At 56.9% G+C, this 12,335-nt stretch overlaps 1 protein-coding gene across 1 annotated transcript; it reads right to left on the reverse strand.

Annotated features, from left to right (window-relative positions):
• Positions 1–774: 774 nt before the first annotated feature.
• LOC140475371 (uncharacterized) lies at positions 775–6,926 on the reverse strand. The gene is made up of 2 exons (XM_072567775.1): positions 6,918–6,926; positions 775–1,820 (listed from the first exon to the last, which is right to left on the reverse strand). Exon 2 carries the CDS (start codon positions 1,798–1,800, stop codon positions 775–777), a length of 1,026 nt encoding a protein of 341 aa, XP_072423876.1. The 5' UTR covers positions 1,801–1,820; positions 6,918–6,926.
• Between the last annotated feature and the right edge of the window lie 5,409 nt (positions 6,927–12,335).

Here is a 12,335-nt window from a genome sequence, read left to right on the forward strand (position 1 = left end):
ACACTATCACACTGGGACACTATCACACTGGGACACAATCGCTCTGGGACACTATCACACTGGGACACTATCGCTCTGGGACACTATCGCTCTGGGACACTATCACTCGGGGACACTATCGCTCTGGGACACTATCGCTCGGGGACACTATCACACTGGGACACTATCGCTCTGGGGCACTATCGCTCTGGGACACTATCACTCTGGGACACTATCACTCTGGGACACTATCGCTCTGGGACACTATCACTCTGGGACACTATCACTCTGGGACACTATCGCTCTGGGACACTATCGCCCTGGGACACTATCGCCCTGGGACACTATCGCTCTGGGACACTATCGCCCTGGGACACTATCGCTCTGGTACTGAAGAGGTACAAGACTCCGTGAGAAATAACAGACCACAAACATTCAGTGTTGACGTGAGGCCTCAGTAATGCTTTATGTAGAGTGTTGGGAGTTGGGGTTAGGGGGGGGGTGAGGTGGAGAGGAAGGGGAAGGATTTATGGGACCTTTCGCATAACTCAATTACTTCGGTATTTCTCTAGCCTCTCTTTCTCTCTCTCTCTCTGTCTCTCTGTCTCTCTCTCTCTCTCTCTCTCTCTCTGTAAAGATCACGGCCTACTCAAGGGTTGATGCGAGGAGCTGGTGGGATTGGATGGTGAACGGGGGAAGGTTGGGTGAGAGGGGTTTGTTTCTCCAATCGGCCCATTCGTTCCCCCCCTCCTCCACGCCGTCCCAGTCCACGGCCCTCCCCTCCCCACGCGCCCCTCACTGCTGGTTGACATAGCAGGGGGCGTCGAAGGGGTCGGGGGGCGTGGGTTGTTGGCATTTCCCTTGGCAGGACTGGGCGGGGGTCTTGGCGTGGCGGGGTTGCTGGTACCCGGCCTTGGATTGGTCCCGGGACTCGTTGTCCCCTCCCTGGGTCAGCATGGCCCTGTGCAGCCTGGCGTCATAGACGACCCTGCCTGTCATCTGCCTCTCGTTCACCTGGGGGTTGACCCCGAGTCCGCGGGAGGAGGGGCGCGTGGGAGGGTGGGGTGGGAGAGGATGAGGAGGTGGGGGGGAGGTGGGGGCCCAGCCCTGTTGCAGGAGGCGAGCGGGAGAGGAGCTGGAGGAGGAGGTGGTGTTGGCGTTGACTAGGCCGAAGCCTACCACCAGCCCCGGCGAAGGCGGGTAGCCGTCCCGGGGGTGCAGCCCGGGCTCCGGGACTCTGGGGCGGGTGAAGTCGCCCGTCTGCAGCCGCCCGCAAGAGGCGCAGTGCCGCTGGGGGAGGGGGGAGGCCGCCCCCCGGGGCCCGGGGACCGGGGCGAGGCCTAGCGCCAAGGTCCGGGCAGGGTCAGGGGTCAGGCAGCGCCGGGAGGGGGCGTCCGGGCCCAGCCTGCGCTCGGGTGGGCGGCAGGGCACCGACACCTCCCAGCGGGGGGCCCCCACCCTGGGATTGGGAGGCAGAGAGGCCTGGGAGCGATTTCGGGCCCGGGCAATGGTGGAGGAAGCTGCCGACAGGGGCGGGCACCAACGCTCGGAGCCGTTACTGCGGGTCTCCGAGGTCGGGTCTGGGTACCAGTGGCCGGGGTAGTGGGGGTAAGGGTGCGGGGCTGCCGAGGGATCCAAGGGGTGGGCGGACGGGTGGTGAGGGTAGTCTCCCATCACCAGGTCCCCAGATGCGGCGCTATCATCTTCCTCCAGGTCCTCCAGGTCCTCCTCTTCCTCCTCGGTCAGCCTCCCTCCGGCCACCGGCCGCTTTTCCAAGTCCTTCCCGTCGGCCGACTTCCCCAGGCAGCACAGGGACGGCATCTCGGGAGCCCTGGAAGGGCCTGTGCGTATGCAAATGCAGCAGGTTAGAGACGGAGCGCACAGTACCCTCCTCCTCCCTACTCTGTTAGACACAGAGTAAAGCTCCCTCTACATCGTCCCCCACTCCCACGGACAGGGGGTTAGATACAGAGTAAAGCTCCCCCTACACCGTCCCCCACTCCCCAGGGACAGGGGGTTAGATACAGAGTAAAGCTCCCTCTACATCGTCCCCCACTCCCAGGGACAGGGGGTTAGATACAGAGTAAAGCTTCCTCTACACCGTCCCCGACTCCCCAGGGACAAGGGGTTAGATACAGAGTAAAGCTCCCTCTACACCGTCCCCCACTCCCCAGGGACAGGGGGTTAGATACAGAGTAAAGCTCCCTGTACACTGTCCCCCACTCACACGGACAGCGGGTTAGATACAGAGTAAAGCTCCCTCTACACCGTCCCCCATTCGCCAGGGACAGGGGGTTAGATACAGAGTAAAGCTTACTCTACACCATCCTCCACTCCCACGGACAGCGGGTTAGACACAGAGTAAAACTCCCTCTACACCGTCCCCCACTCCCAGGGACAGGGGGTTAGACACAGAGTAAAGCTCCCTCTACACCATCCTCCACTCCCAGGGACAGGGGGTTAGACACAGAGTAAAGCTTCCTCTACACCGTCCCCTACTCCCCAGGGACAGGGGGTTAGATACAGAGTAAAGCTCCCTCTACACTGTCCCCCACTCCCCAGGGACAGGGGGTTAGATACAGAGTAAAGCTGCCTCTACACCGTCCCCGACTCCCCAGGGACAGGGGGTTAGATACAGAGTAAAGCTCCCTCTACACTGCCGCCCCCATCAAACACTCCCAGGACGCGGACAGCACGGGGTTAGATACAGGACAAACATCCTGTCGAATTTTCCACAAAAATTGACCCCTGGGTTAGAGAGAGAGAGAGAGGGGGGGGGGGGGGGGGGAAATCAGCCAGGGTTCCTGCTCCTGATCACTGCCCAGTGATCCCTGGGTTAGAGAGAGAGAGAGAGAGAGAGGGGGAGGAAATCAGCCAGGGTTCCTGCTCCTGATCACTGCGCAGTGATCCCTGGGTTAGAGAGAGAGAGAGAGAGAGAGGGGGAGGAAATCAGCCAGGGTTCCTGCTCCTGATCACTGCCCAGTGACCCCTGGGTTAGAGAGAGAGAGGGGGGGGAAATCAGCCAGGGTTCCTGCTCCTGATCACTGCCCAGTGATCCCTGGATTAGAGAGAGAGAGAGAGAGAGAGGGGAAATCAGCCAGGGTTCCTGCTCCTGATCACTGCCCAGTGATCCCTGGGTGAGAGAGAGAGAGGGGAAATCAGCCAGGGTTCCTGCTCCTGATCACTGCCCAGTGATCCCTGGGTTAGAGAGAGAGAGAGAGAGAGGGGAAATCAGCCAGGGTTCCTGCTCCTGATCACTGCCCAGTGATCCCTGGGTTAGAGAGAGAGAGAGAGGGGGGGGGAAATCAGCCAGGGTTCCTGCTCCTGATCACTGCCCAGTGATCCCTGGGTTAGAGAGAGGGGGGGGAAATCAGCCAGGGTTCCTGCTCCTGATCACTGCCCAGTGATCCCTGGGTTAGAGAGAGAGAGAGAGAGGAAATCAGCCAGGGTTCCTGCTCCTGATCACTGCCCAGTGATCCCTGGGTTAGAGAGAGAGAGAGAGGGGAAATCAGCCAGGGTTCCTGCTCCTGATCACTGCCCAGTGATCCCTGGGTTAGAGAGAGAGAGAGAGAGGGGGGAAATCAGCCAGGGTTCCTGCTCCTGATCACTGCCCAGTGATCCCTGGGTGAGAGAGAGAGAGAGAGAGAGGAAATCAGCCAGGGTTCCTGCTCCTGATCACTGCCCAGTGATCCCTGGGTTAGAGAGAGAGAGAGAGGGGAAATCAGCCAGGGTTCCTGCTCCTGATCACTGCCCAGTGATCCCTGGGTTAGAGAGAGAGAGAGAGGGGGGGGGCGAAATCAGCCAGGGTTCCTGCTCCTGATCACTGCCCAGTGATCCCTGGGTTAGAGAGAGGGGGGGTGAAATCAGCCAGGGTTCCTGCTCCTGATCACTGCCCAGAGATCCCTGGGTTAGAGAGAGAGAGAGAGGGGAAATCAGCCAGGGTTCCTGCTCCTGATCACTGCCCAGTGATCCCTGGGTTAGAGAGAGAGAGAGAGAGGAAATCAGCCAGGGTTCCCGCTCCTGATCACTGCCCAGTGATCCCTGGGTTAGAGAGAGAGAGAGAGGGGAAATCAGCCAGGGTTCCTGCTCCTGATCACTGCCCAGTGATCCCTGGGTTAGAGAGAGAGAGAGGGGGGGGGAAATCAGCCAGGGTTCCTGCTCCTGATCACTGCCCAGTGATCCCTGGGTTAGAGAGAGAGAGAGAGAGGAAATCAGCCAGGGTTCCTGCTCCTGATCACTGCCCAGTGATCCCTGGGTTAGAGAGAGAGAGAGAGAGAGAGAGAGGGGAAATCAGCCAGGGTCCTGCTCCTGATCACTGCCCAGTGATCCCTGGGTTAGAGAGAGAGAGAGGGGAAATCAGCCAGGGTTCCTGCTCCTGATCACTGCCCAGTGATCCCTGGGTTAGAGAGAGAGAGAGAGAGAGGGGAAATCAGCCAGGGTTCCTGCTCCTGATCACTGCCCAGTGATCCCTGGGTTAGAGAGAGAGAGAGGGGGGAAACCAGCCAGGGTTCCTGCTCCTGATCACTGCCCAGTGATCCCTGGGTTAGAGAGAGAGAGAGGGAGGAAATCAGCCAGGGTTCCTGCTCCTGATCACTGTCCAGTGATCCCTGGGTTAGAGAGAGAGAGAGAGAGGGGGGAAATCAGCCAGGGTTCCTGCTCCTGATCACTGCCCAGTGATCCCTGGGTTAGAGAGAGAGAGAGGGGGGAAATCAGCCAGGGTTCCTGCTCCTGATCACTGCCCAGTGATCCCTGGGTTAGAGAGAGAGAGAGAGAGAGAGGGAAATCAGCCAGGGTTCCTGCTCCTGATCACTGCCCAGTGATCCCTGGGTTAGAGAGAGAGAGGGGGGAAATCAGCCAGGGTTCCTGCTCCTGATCACTGTCCAGTGATCCCTGGGTTAGAGAGAGAGAGAGAGAGGGGGAAAATCAGCCAGGGTTCCTGCTCCTGATCACTGCGCAGTGATCCCTGGGTTAGAGAGAGAGAGAGAGAGAGAGGGGGGAAATCAGCCAGGGTCCTGCTCCTGAGCACTGCCCAGTGATCCCTGGGTTAGAGAGAGAGAGAGAGGGGGGGAAATCAGCCAGGGTTCCTGCTCCTGATCACTGCCCAGTGATCCCTGGGTTAGAGAGAGAGAGAGAGAGGGGGGAAATCACCAGGGTTTCCTGCTCCTGATCACTGCCCAGTGATCCCTGGGTTAGAGAGAGAGAGAGGGGGGAAATCAGCCAGGGTTCCTGCTCCTGATCACTGTCCAGTGATCCCTGGGTTAGAGAGAGAGAGAGGGGGGAAATCAGCCAGGGTTCCTGCTCCTGATCACTGCCCAGTGATCCATGGGTTAGAGAGAGAGAGAGAGAGAGGGGGGAAATCAGCCAGGGTTCCTGCTCTGATCACTGCCCAGTGATCCCTGGGTTAGAGAGAGAGAGAGAGAGGGGAAATCAGCCAGGGTTCCTGCTCCTGATCACTGCCCAGTGATCCCTGGTTAGAGAGAGAGAGGGGGGGGAAATCAGCCAGGGTTCCTGCTCCTGATCACTGCCCAGTGATCCCTGGGTTAGAGAGAGAGAGAGAGGGAAATCAGCCAGGGTTCCTGCTCCTGATCACTGCCCAGTGATCCCTGGGTTAGAGAGAGAGAGAGGGGGGGGGGGGGAAATCAGCCAGGGTTTCCTGCTCCTGATCACTGCCCAGTGATCCTGGGTTAGAGAGAGAGAGAGGGGGGAAATCAGCCAGGGTTCCTGCTCCTGATCACTGCCCAGTGATCCCTGGGTTAGAGAGAGAGAGAGAGGGGGAAATCAGCCAGGATTCCTGCTCCTGATCACTGCCAGTGATCCCTGGGTTAGAGAGAGGAGAGAGGGAAATCAGCCAGGGTTCCTGCTCCTGATCACTGCCAGTGATCCCTGGGTTAGAGAGAGAGAGAGAGAGAGAGGGGGGAAATCAGCCAGGGTTCCTGCTCCTGATCACTGCCAGTGATCCCTGGGTTAGAGAGAGAGAGAGAGGGGAAATCAGCCAGGGTTCCTGCTCCTGATCACTGCCCAGTGATCCCTGGGTTAGAGAGAGAGAGAGGAGGGAAATCAGCCAGGGTTCCTGCTCCTGACCACTGCCCAGTGATCCCTGGGTTAGAGAGAGAGAGGGGGGGAAATCAGCCAGGGTTCCTGCTCCTGATCACTGCCCAGTGATCCCTGGGTTAGAGAGAGAGAGAGAGAGAGGGGAAATCAGCCAGGGTTCCTGCTCCTGATCACTGCCCAGTGATCCCTGGGTTAGAGAGAGAGAGAGAGAGAGGGGAAATCAGCCAGGGTTCCTGCTCCTGATCACTGCCCAGTGATCCCTCGGTTAGAGAGAGAGAGAGAGAGAGGGGAAATCAGCCAGGGTTCCTGCTCCTGATCACTGCCCAGTGATCCCTGGGTTAGAGAGAGAGGGGGGGGGGGGGGGGAAATCAGCCAGGGTTCCTGCTCCTGATCACTGCCCAGTGATCCCTGGGTTAGAGAGAGAGAGAGAGAGGGAAATCAGCCAGGGTTCCTGCTCCTGATCACTGCCCAGTGATCCCTGGGTTACAGAGAGAGAGAGGGGGGGAAATCAGCCAGGGTTCTGCTCCTGATCACTGCCCAGTGATCCTGGGTTACAGAGAGAGAGAGGGGGGGGAAATCAGCCAGGGTTCCTGCTCCTGATCACTGCCCAGTGATCCCTGGGTTACAGAGAGAGAGAGGGGGGGAAATCAGCCAGGGTTCGTGCTCCTGATCACTGCCCAGTGATCCCTGGGTTTAGAGAGAGAGAGAGGGGGGAAATCAGCCAGGGTTCCTGCTCCTGATCACTCCCCAGTGATCCCTGGGTTTAGAGAGAGAGAGAGGGGGGAAATCAGCCAGGGTTCCTGCTCCTGATCACTGCCCAGTGATCCCTGGGTTAGAGAGAGAGAGGGGGGGGAAATCAGCCAGGGTTCCTGCTCCTGATCACTTACGTTTTGAAGAGTTTTTTCCGAATTTGGAAGGTCCAGCAGTAATGGTTAAAACGTCGCAGTTTGTGACTGATCTGTGGTTTGAACAGGAACAAGTTCAGACCATGATCGAAGGTTTAATATTTCAACAAATATACAAAAACATTCCCTGAATCGTCATCAGGACAGCACAGTGTTAGATACAGAGTGAAGCTCCCTCTACACCGTCTCCCATCAAACACTCACAGGAACAGGGGGTTAGATAGAGAGTAAAGCTTCCTCTACACCGTCCCCCACTCCCAGGGACAGGGGGGGTTAGATACAGAGTAAAGCTCTCTCTACACCGTCCCCCACTCCCAGGGACAGGGGGGTTAGATACAGAGTAAAGCTCTCTCTACACCGTCCCCCACTCCCAGGGACAGTGGGTTAGATACAGAGTGAAGCTCTCTCTACACTGTACCCCCCACTCCCAGGGACAGGGGGTTAGATACAGAGTAAAGCTCCCTCTACACCGTCCCCCACTCCCAGGGACAGGGGGTTAGATACAGAGTAAAGCTTCCTCTACACTAACCCCCACTCCCAGGGACAGGGGGGGTTAGATACAGAGTAAAGCTCCCTCTACACCGTTCCCCACTCCCAGGGACAGGGGGTTAGATACAGAGTAAAGCTCCCTCTACACCATCCCCCACTCCCAGGGACAGGGGGGTTAGATACAGAGTGAAGCTCCCTCTACACCGTCCCCCACTCCCAGGGACAGGGGGGTTAGACACAGAGTAAAGCTTCCTCTACACCGTCCCCCACTCCCAGGAATGAGAGGGTTAGATACAGAGGGTAACACTCCCTCTACACCATTCCCCCACACTCCCAGGGATGAGAGGGTTAGATACAGAGGGTAACACTCCCTCTACACCGTTCCCCCCCCACTCCCAGGGATGGGAGGGTTAGATACAGAGGGTAACACTCCCTCTACACCATTCCCCCCTGACTCCCAGGGATGGGAGAGTTAGATACAGAGTGTAACACTCCCTCTACACCCTTCCCCCACGACTCCCAGGGATGGGAGGGTTAGATCCCGAGGGTATCGCTCGGTGTGTGAGCCCTGCACTGCCCCAGTGTCCCCTCCCCACCCCTCGCCCCCCAATTCCCCCCCTCCCCGTCCCCCCCCCCCCCCCCACTGACCTTCCAGGTGAGGTCCCGGACGGTTGACCGGAGGATGTAGACGGTGTTCACCACGATCTGTAGAGCCACCACGGTGCCCAGGACGATGAGAATGACCTGACCCACAAAGTGGCAGCAGTCTCCTGCCGCCTTGGAGCACGGGTGCCCAGCGTTGGCCATCCTCCAGGGCAGGTTTGAAGGCCATTGGGGGGGGAGGAGGGTGGGGGGGGGGGGGAACAGGGGGATCCTTCCGCCTGGCGGACGGGGGAGTTGGGGAGCGCTTCCCTGAGGGTCTCTCCCCTCTCCCCTTCTCCCACCACCACCAGGAAACCCACCGACGGGGGGGGGGGGGGGGGTAGGGGGCAGAGCCAACCGCGGCTCCCCTTCTCTCTCTCTCTCTCTGTCTCTCTCTCTCTCTCTCTCTCGGGTCTCCGCGAAGCCGGCGCTAGGCAAAGGCAGCGGGGTCACTTAAGCCGGGGGGAGGGGGGGAGGGGGGTTCCCGGGCAGTAGGGGGCAGCCCTTCCCCAGCGGGCCGGGCTGGCAAAGTGGTCGCCGACTCCCTCCGCCCCCTGCCACCACCTCAACCTGCCTTGTGACCCGGGCGTAGCGCCACAATGGCCCCCTTTGTGAGGCGGCTGGCTCTGTGGGGGGTAGGGGGGGAGGGGGAGGGGGTGGGGACCTGGGGGGGGGGGGGGAGGGGGGGTAGGGGGGGCTGAGGGGTGGGGGTGGTGGGGGAGAGAAAGGATCTGAGGGCTGAGGGCTCTCCTACAACAACAATTACAACAACAATTACAACAACAATCACAACAACAATTACAACAACAATTACAACAACAATTACAACAACAATCACAACAACAATTACACAGCTTCGCTTCACTTGGAGGTCACCAGTTGATGTTGTTACCGAGCCAGGTAACGAAACGTCTGGGCATCACCCTACACCCTCAACCTCAACCTGAGCTACAAAACCTTGCAAAGAATCAGGGATCGGTGTTGGGGACCGCAATTATTCAGGATTGACGTGGATGGTTCGGCGTTGGGGGCCACATGTAGGATGTCAACGTTGGCGGGTGACACCAAAGTGGGCAGAGGACTTGGGGGGGGGGAAAGTTTGCAAAGGGGGGCACCAGGAAGTTCCCCAGGGAGTGGGCAAAGGTCTGGGAGGAGTGACAGTAAAAAAGGACGATGACTGAACAGTGTGGGAACAGGCCCTTCGGCCCGACAAGTACCCCCCCACACCGGCCCTCTGAAGAGGGACCCACCCAGACCCATTTCCCCGGCACCCCAACACCGCGCGGCCAATTCACCCAACCTGCACAGTTTTGGATTGTGGGAATTATGTCTTTCATCGTTCAAGGGGTTGCGTTCAAAAGCAGGGAGGTTGGGTTACAGATGTACACAGCACTGGAGAGGCCGCACACCTCGAGTACTGCGTGCAGATTTCATCTCCTTACTTGAGAAAGGATGGGCTGGCACGGGAGGGGGGAGCTGAGGAAGGTCACTCGGCTGAGAGAGTTGGTTTCTGAGGAGAGACTGGGGTTACATTCATTGGAAGGTCCAAGCCTCAAAACGAGGGGGAGCAGATTTCGGACTGAGTTGAGGAGACGCCTCCGTCCTTTGAACCTCCTGTGCTCCCGTGAGGAAAGGTCTCCGATTGTCCGGCCTCTCCTTACACCCCAAAGCTGTCCCCATCAGGGAGACGTCTTTGTCAATCTTTCCTGAGCCCGCTCCGGGGTTAATAATCCCCCTTCCTGTAACAAGGGAGACCGGAACGGGACACAGTCTTCCAGCAGAGGCCCGGTCGATGTCCTGTACAGCCTCAACATGGCGTCCCCAACTCCCCGTACTCGAAGGTGTGAGGAACGAAAGCAAGTGTGCTCAAAGCCTTCGTAACCCCGCTGGCAACTTGTGATGCAAATCTCAAGGAATCATGTACCAGATTCTCTCCAGGTCTCGCTGGTCGACAACACCAGCCCAAGGCCCTATATTTATTGGTGAAGTCCTGCCCTTGTGCGTTTTACCAAAAGGCAACACCTCGCGTTTATCCCGATTAAACTCTGTCCTCCGCTCCCCAACCCGTTGGACCGGTGGATCAAGATCTCATTGTAGTCTTGGATAACCACCTTCGCTGTTCCACTGTACCACCCCATCTTGGTGTCATCCGCGAAAGTGCTCGCTATCCTTTCCCTATTCCCGTCCGGATTATTTCCTGAAACGACCGACAGCCGTGGATCCCAAGGGGGGCACTGCTGCTCCCGGGCCTCGGGTCCGAAAAGCAACCCTCCACCACCACCCTCCGTCTGCCACCTTTCAGCCAAAGTTGCATCCAGTTGCAAGGGTTCCCCACCGCAACTTCCTCCCGAACTTCCCACCAAGTCCTCGGGATGGGCCTCGGGATTTCTCCACCTTTATATTTCCCTAAGACACTCAGCACTTCCTCTTGTGTCATCCGAGCTGTTTTCAAAACACCAATATTTATTTCCCCCCCCCCCCCCCCCCCCGAGTCCTCTAGCCTCCTGTTCTTTTCCTACAGTAAAACCTGACACAAAATAGACCTCCCATTTCCTGAGGTTTATCACAAAGACAACCTCCTTGAGTCTTAAGGGGCCCTACTCTCTCTCTCTCTCTCTCTCTCTCTCTCTCTCTCTCTCCTCTCCCTCTCTCTCTCTCTCTCTCTCTCCTCTCTCCCTCTCCTCTCTCTTGTTGACCTCCTGCTCTTAAACTGTTTGGAGAATCTCTTTGGATTATCCATAATAAAATGTAAGGGAAGCAGAAAGGAAATGAAACAAGGGTTTAGGAGGGTTAGTGACCTTGGCAATTGTTTCATTAAAGTCCAAGTAAACCATATCTACTGTCCTGTCAGTGGTTGATGCAGGGATTATGTAGAGAGAGCTTTACTCTGTATTCAACCCTGTGCTGACCCTGTCCTGGGAATGTTTAATGGGGGGGACAGTGTAGAGGGAGCTTTATTCTGTATCTAACCCCGTGCTGTCCCTGAACAGGAAGTATTTGATGAGGACAGTGTAGAGGGAGCTTTATTCTGTATCTAACCCCATGCTGTCCCTGGTCTCGGAGTATTTGATGAGGACCAGTGTAGAGGGAGCTTTATTCTGTATCTAACCCCGTGCTGTCCCTGTTCCTGGAAGTGTTTGATGGGGGGATGGTGTAGAGGAAGCTTTATCCTGTATCTAACCCCTTGTCCCTGGGAATGTTTGACTGGGAGGGGGGACAGTGTAGAGGAAGCTTTACTCTGTATCTAACCTCCTGTCGCTGGGAGTGGTTTGGTGGGGGAACAGTGTAGAGGAAACTTTACTCCGTATCTAACCCCATGCTGTTCCTGTCCCTGGGAGTGTTTGAAGTGGGGGGACAGTGTAGAGGGAGCTTTACTCTGTATCCGACCCTTTACTCTGTATCCGACCCTGTGCTGTCCCTGTCAATAGACAATAGACAATAGACAATAGATGCAGAGTAGGCCATTCTGCCCTTCGAGCCTGCACCGCCATTCAATATGATCATGGCTGATCATTCCTAATTAGTATCCTGTTCCAGCCTTATCTCCATACCCCTTGACTCCACTATCTTTAAGAGCTCTATCCAATTCTTTCTTAAATGAATCCAGAGACTGGGCCTCCACTGCCCTCTGGGGCAGAGCATTCCACACAGCCACCACTCTCTGGGTGAAGTAGTTTCTCCTCATCTCTGTCCTAAATGGTCTACCCCCGTATTTTTAAGTTGTGTCCTCTGGTTCGGCACTCACCCATCAACGGAAATATGTTCCCTCCTGCCAGAGTGTCCAGTCCTTTCATAAGCCTATACGTTTCAATCAGATCCCCTCTCAGTCTTCTAAACTCAAGGGTAGACAAGCCCAGTCGCTTCAGTCTTTCCGTGTAAGGCAATCCTGCCATTCCAGGAATTGACCTCGTGAACCTACGCTGCACTCCCTCAATAGCCAGAATGTCTTTCCTCAAATTTGGAGACCAGAACTGTACACAGTACTCCAGGTGTGGTCTCACCAGGGCCCTGTACAGCTGCAGAAGAACCTCTTTGCTTCTATACTCAATCCCTCTTGTTATGAAGGCCAGCATGCTATTAGCCTTCTTCACGACCTGCTGTACCTGCATGCTTACCTTCATTGACTGGTGGACAAGAACACCCAGATCTCTCTGAACAGCCCCCTTTACCTAAATTGATTCCATTGAGGTAGTAATCTGCCTTCCTGTTCTTGCCACCAAAGTGGATAACCAGACATTTATCCACATTAAACTGCATCTGCCATGCATC

Source organism: Chiloscyllium punctatum, unplaced genomic scaffold, assembly GCF_047496795.1.
Source record: "Chiloscyllium punctatum isolate Juve2018m unplaced genomic scaffold, sChiPun1.3 scaffold_1595, whole genome shotgun sequence".
NCBI classification, from domain to species: Eukaryota; Metazoa; Chordata; class Chondrichthyes; order Orectolobiformes; family Hemiscylliidae; genus Chiloscyllium; species Chiloscyllium punctatum.

Bases quoted from the DNA above. Each gene is read 5' to 3' on its own strand.
- LOC140475371 (XM_072567775.1), bottom strand. From the start codon at position 1,800: ATGCCGTCCCTGTGCTGCCTGGGGAAGTCGGCCGACGGGAAGGACTTG.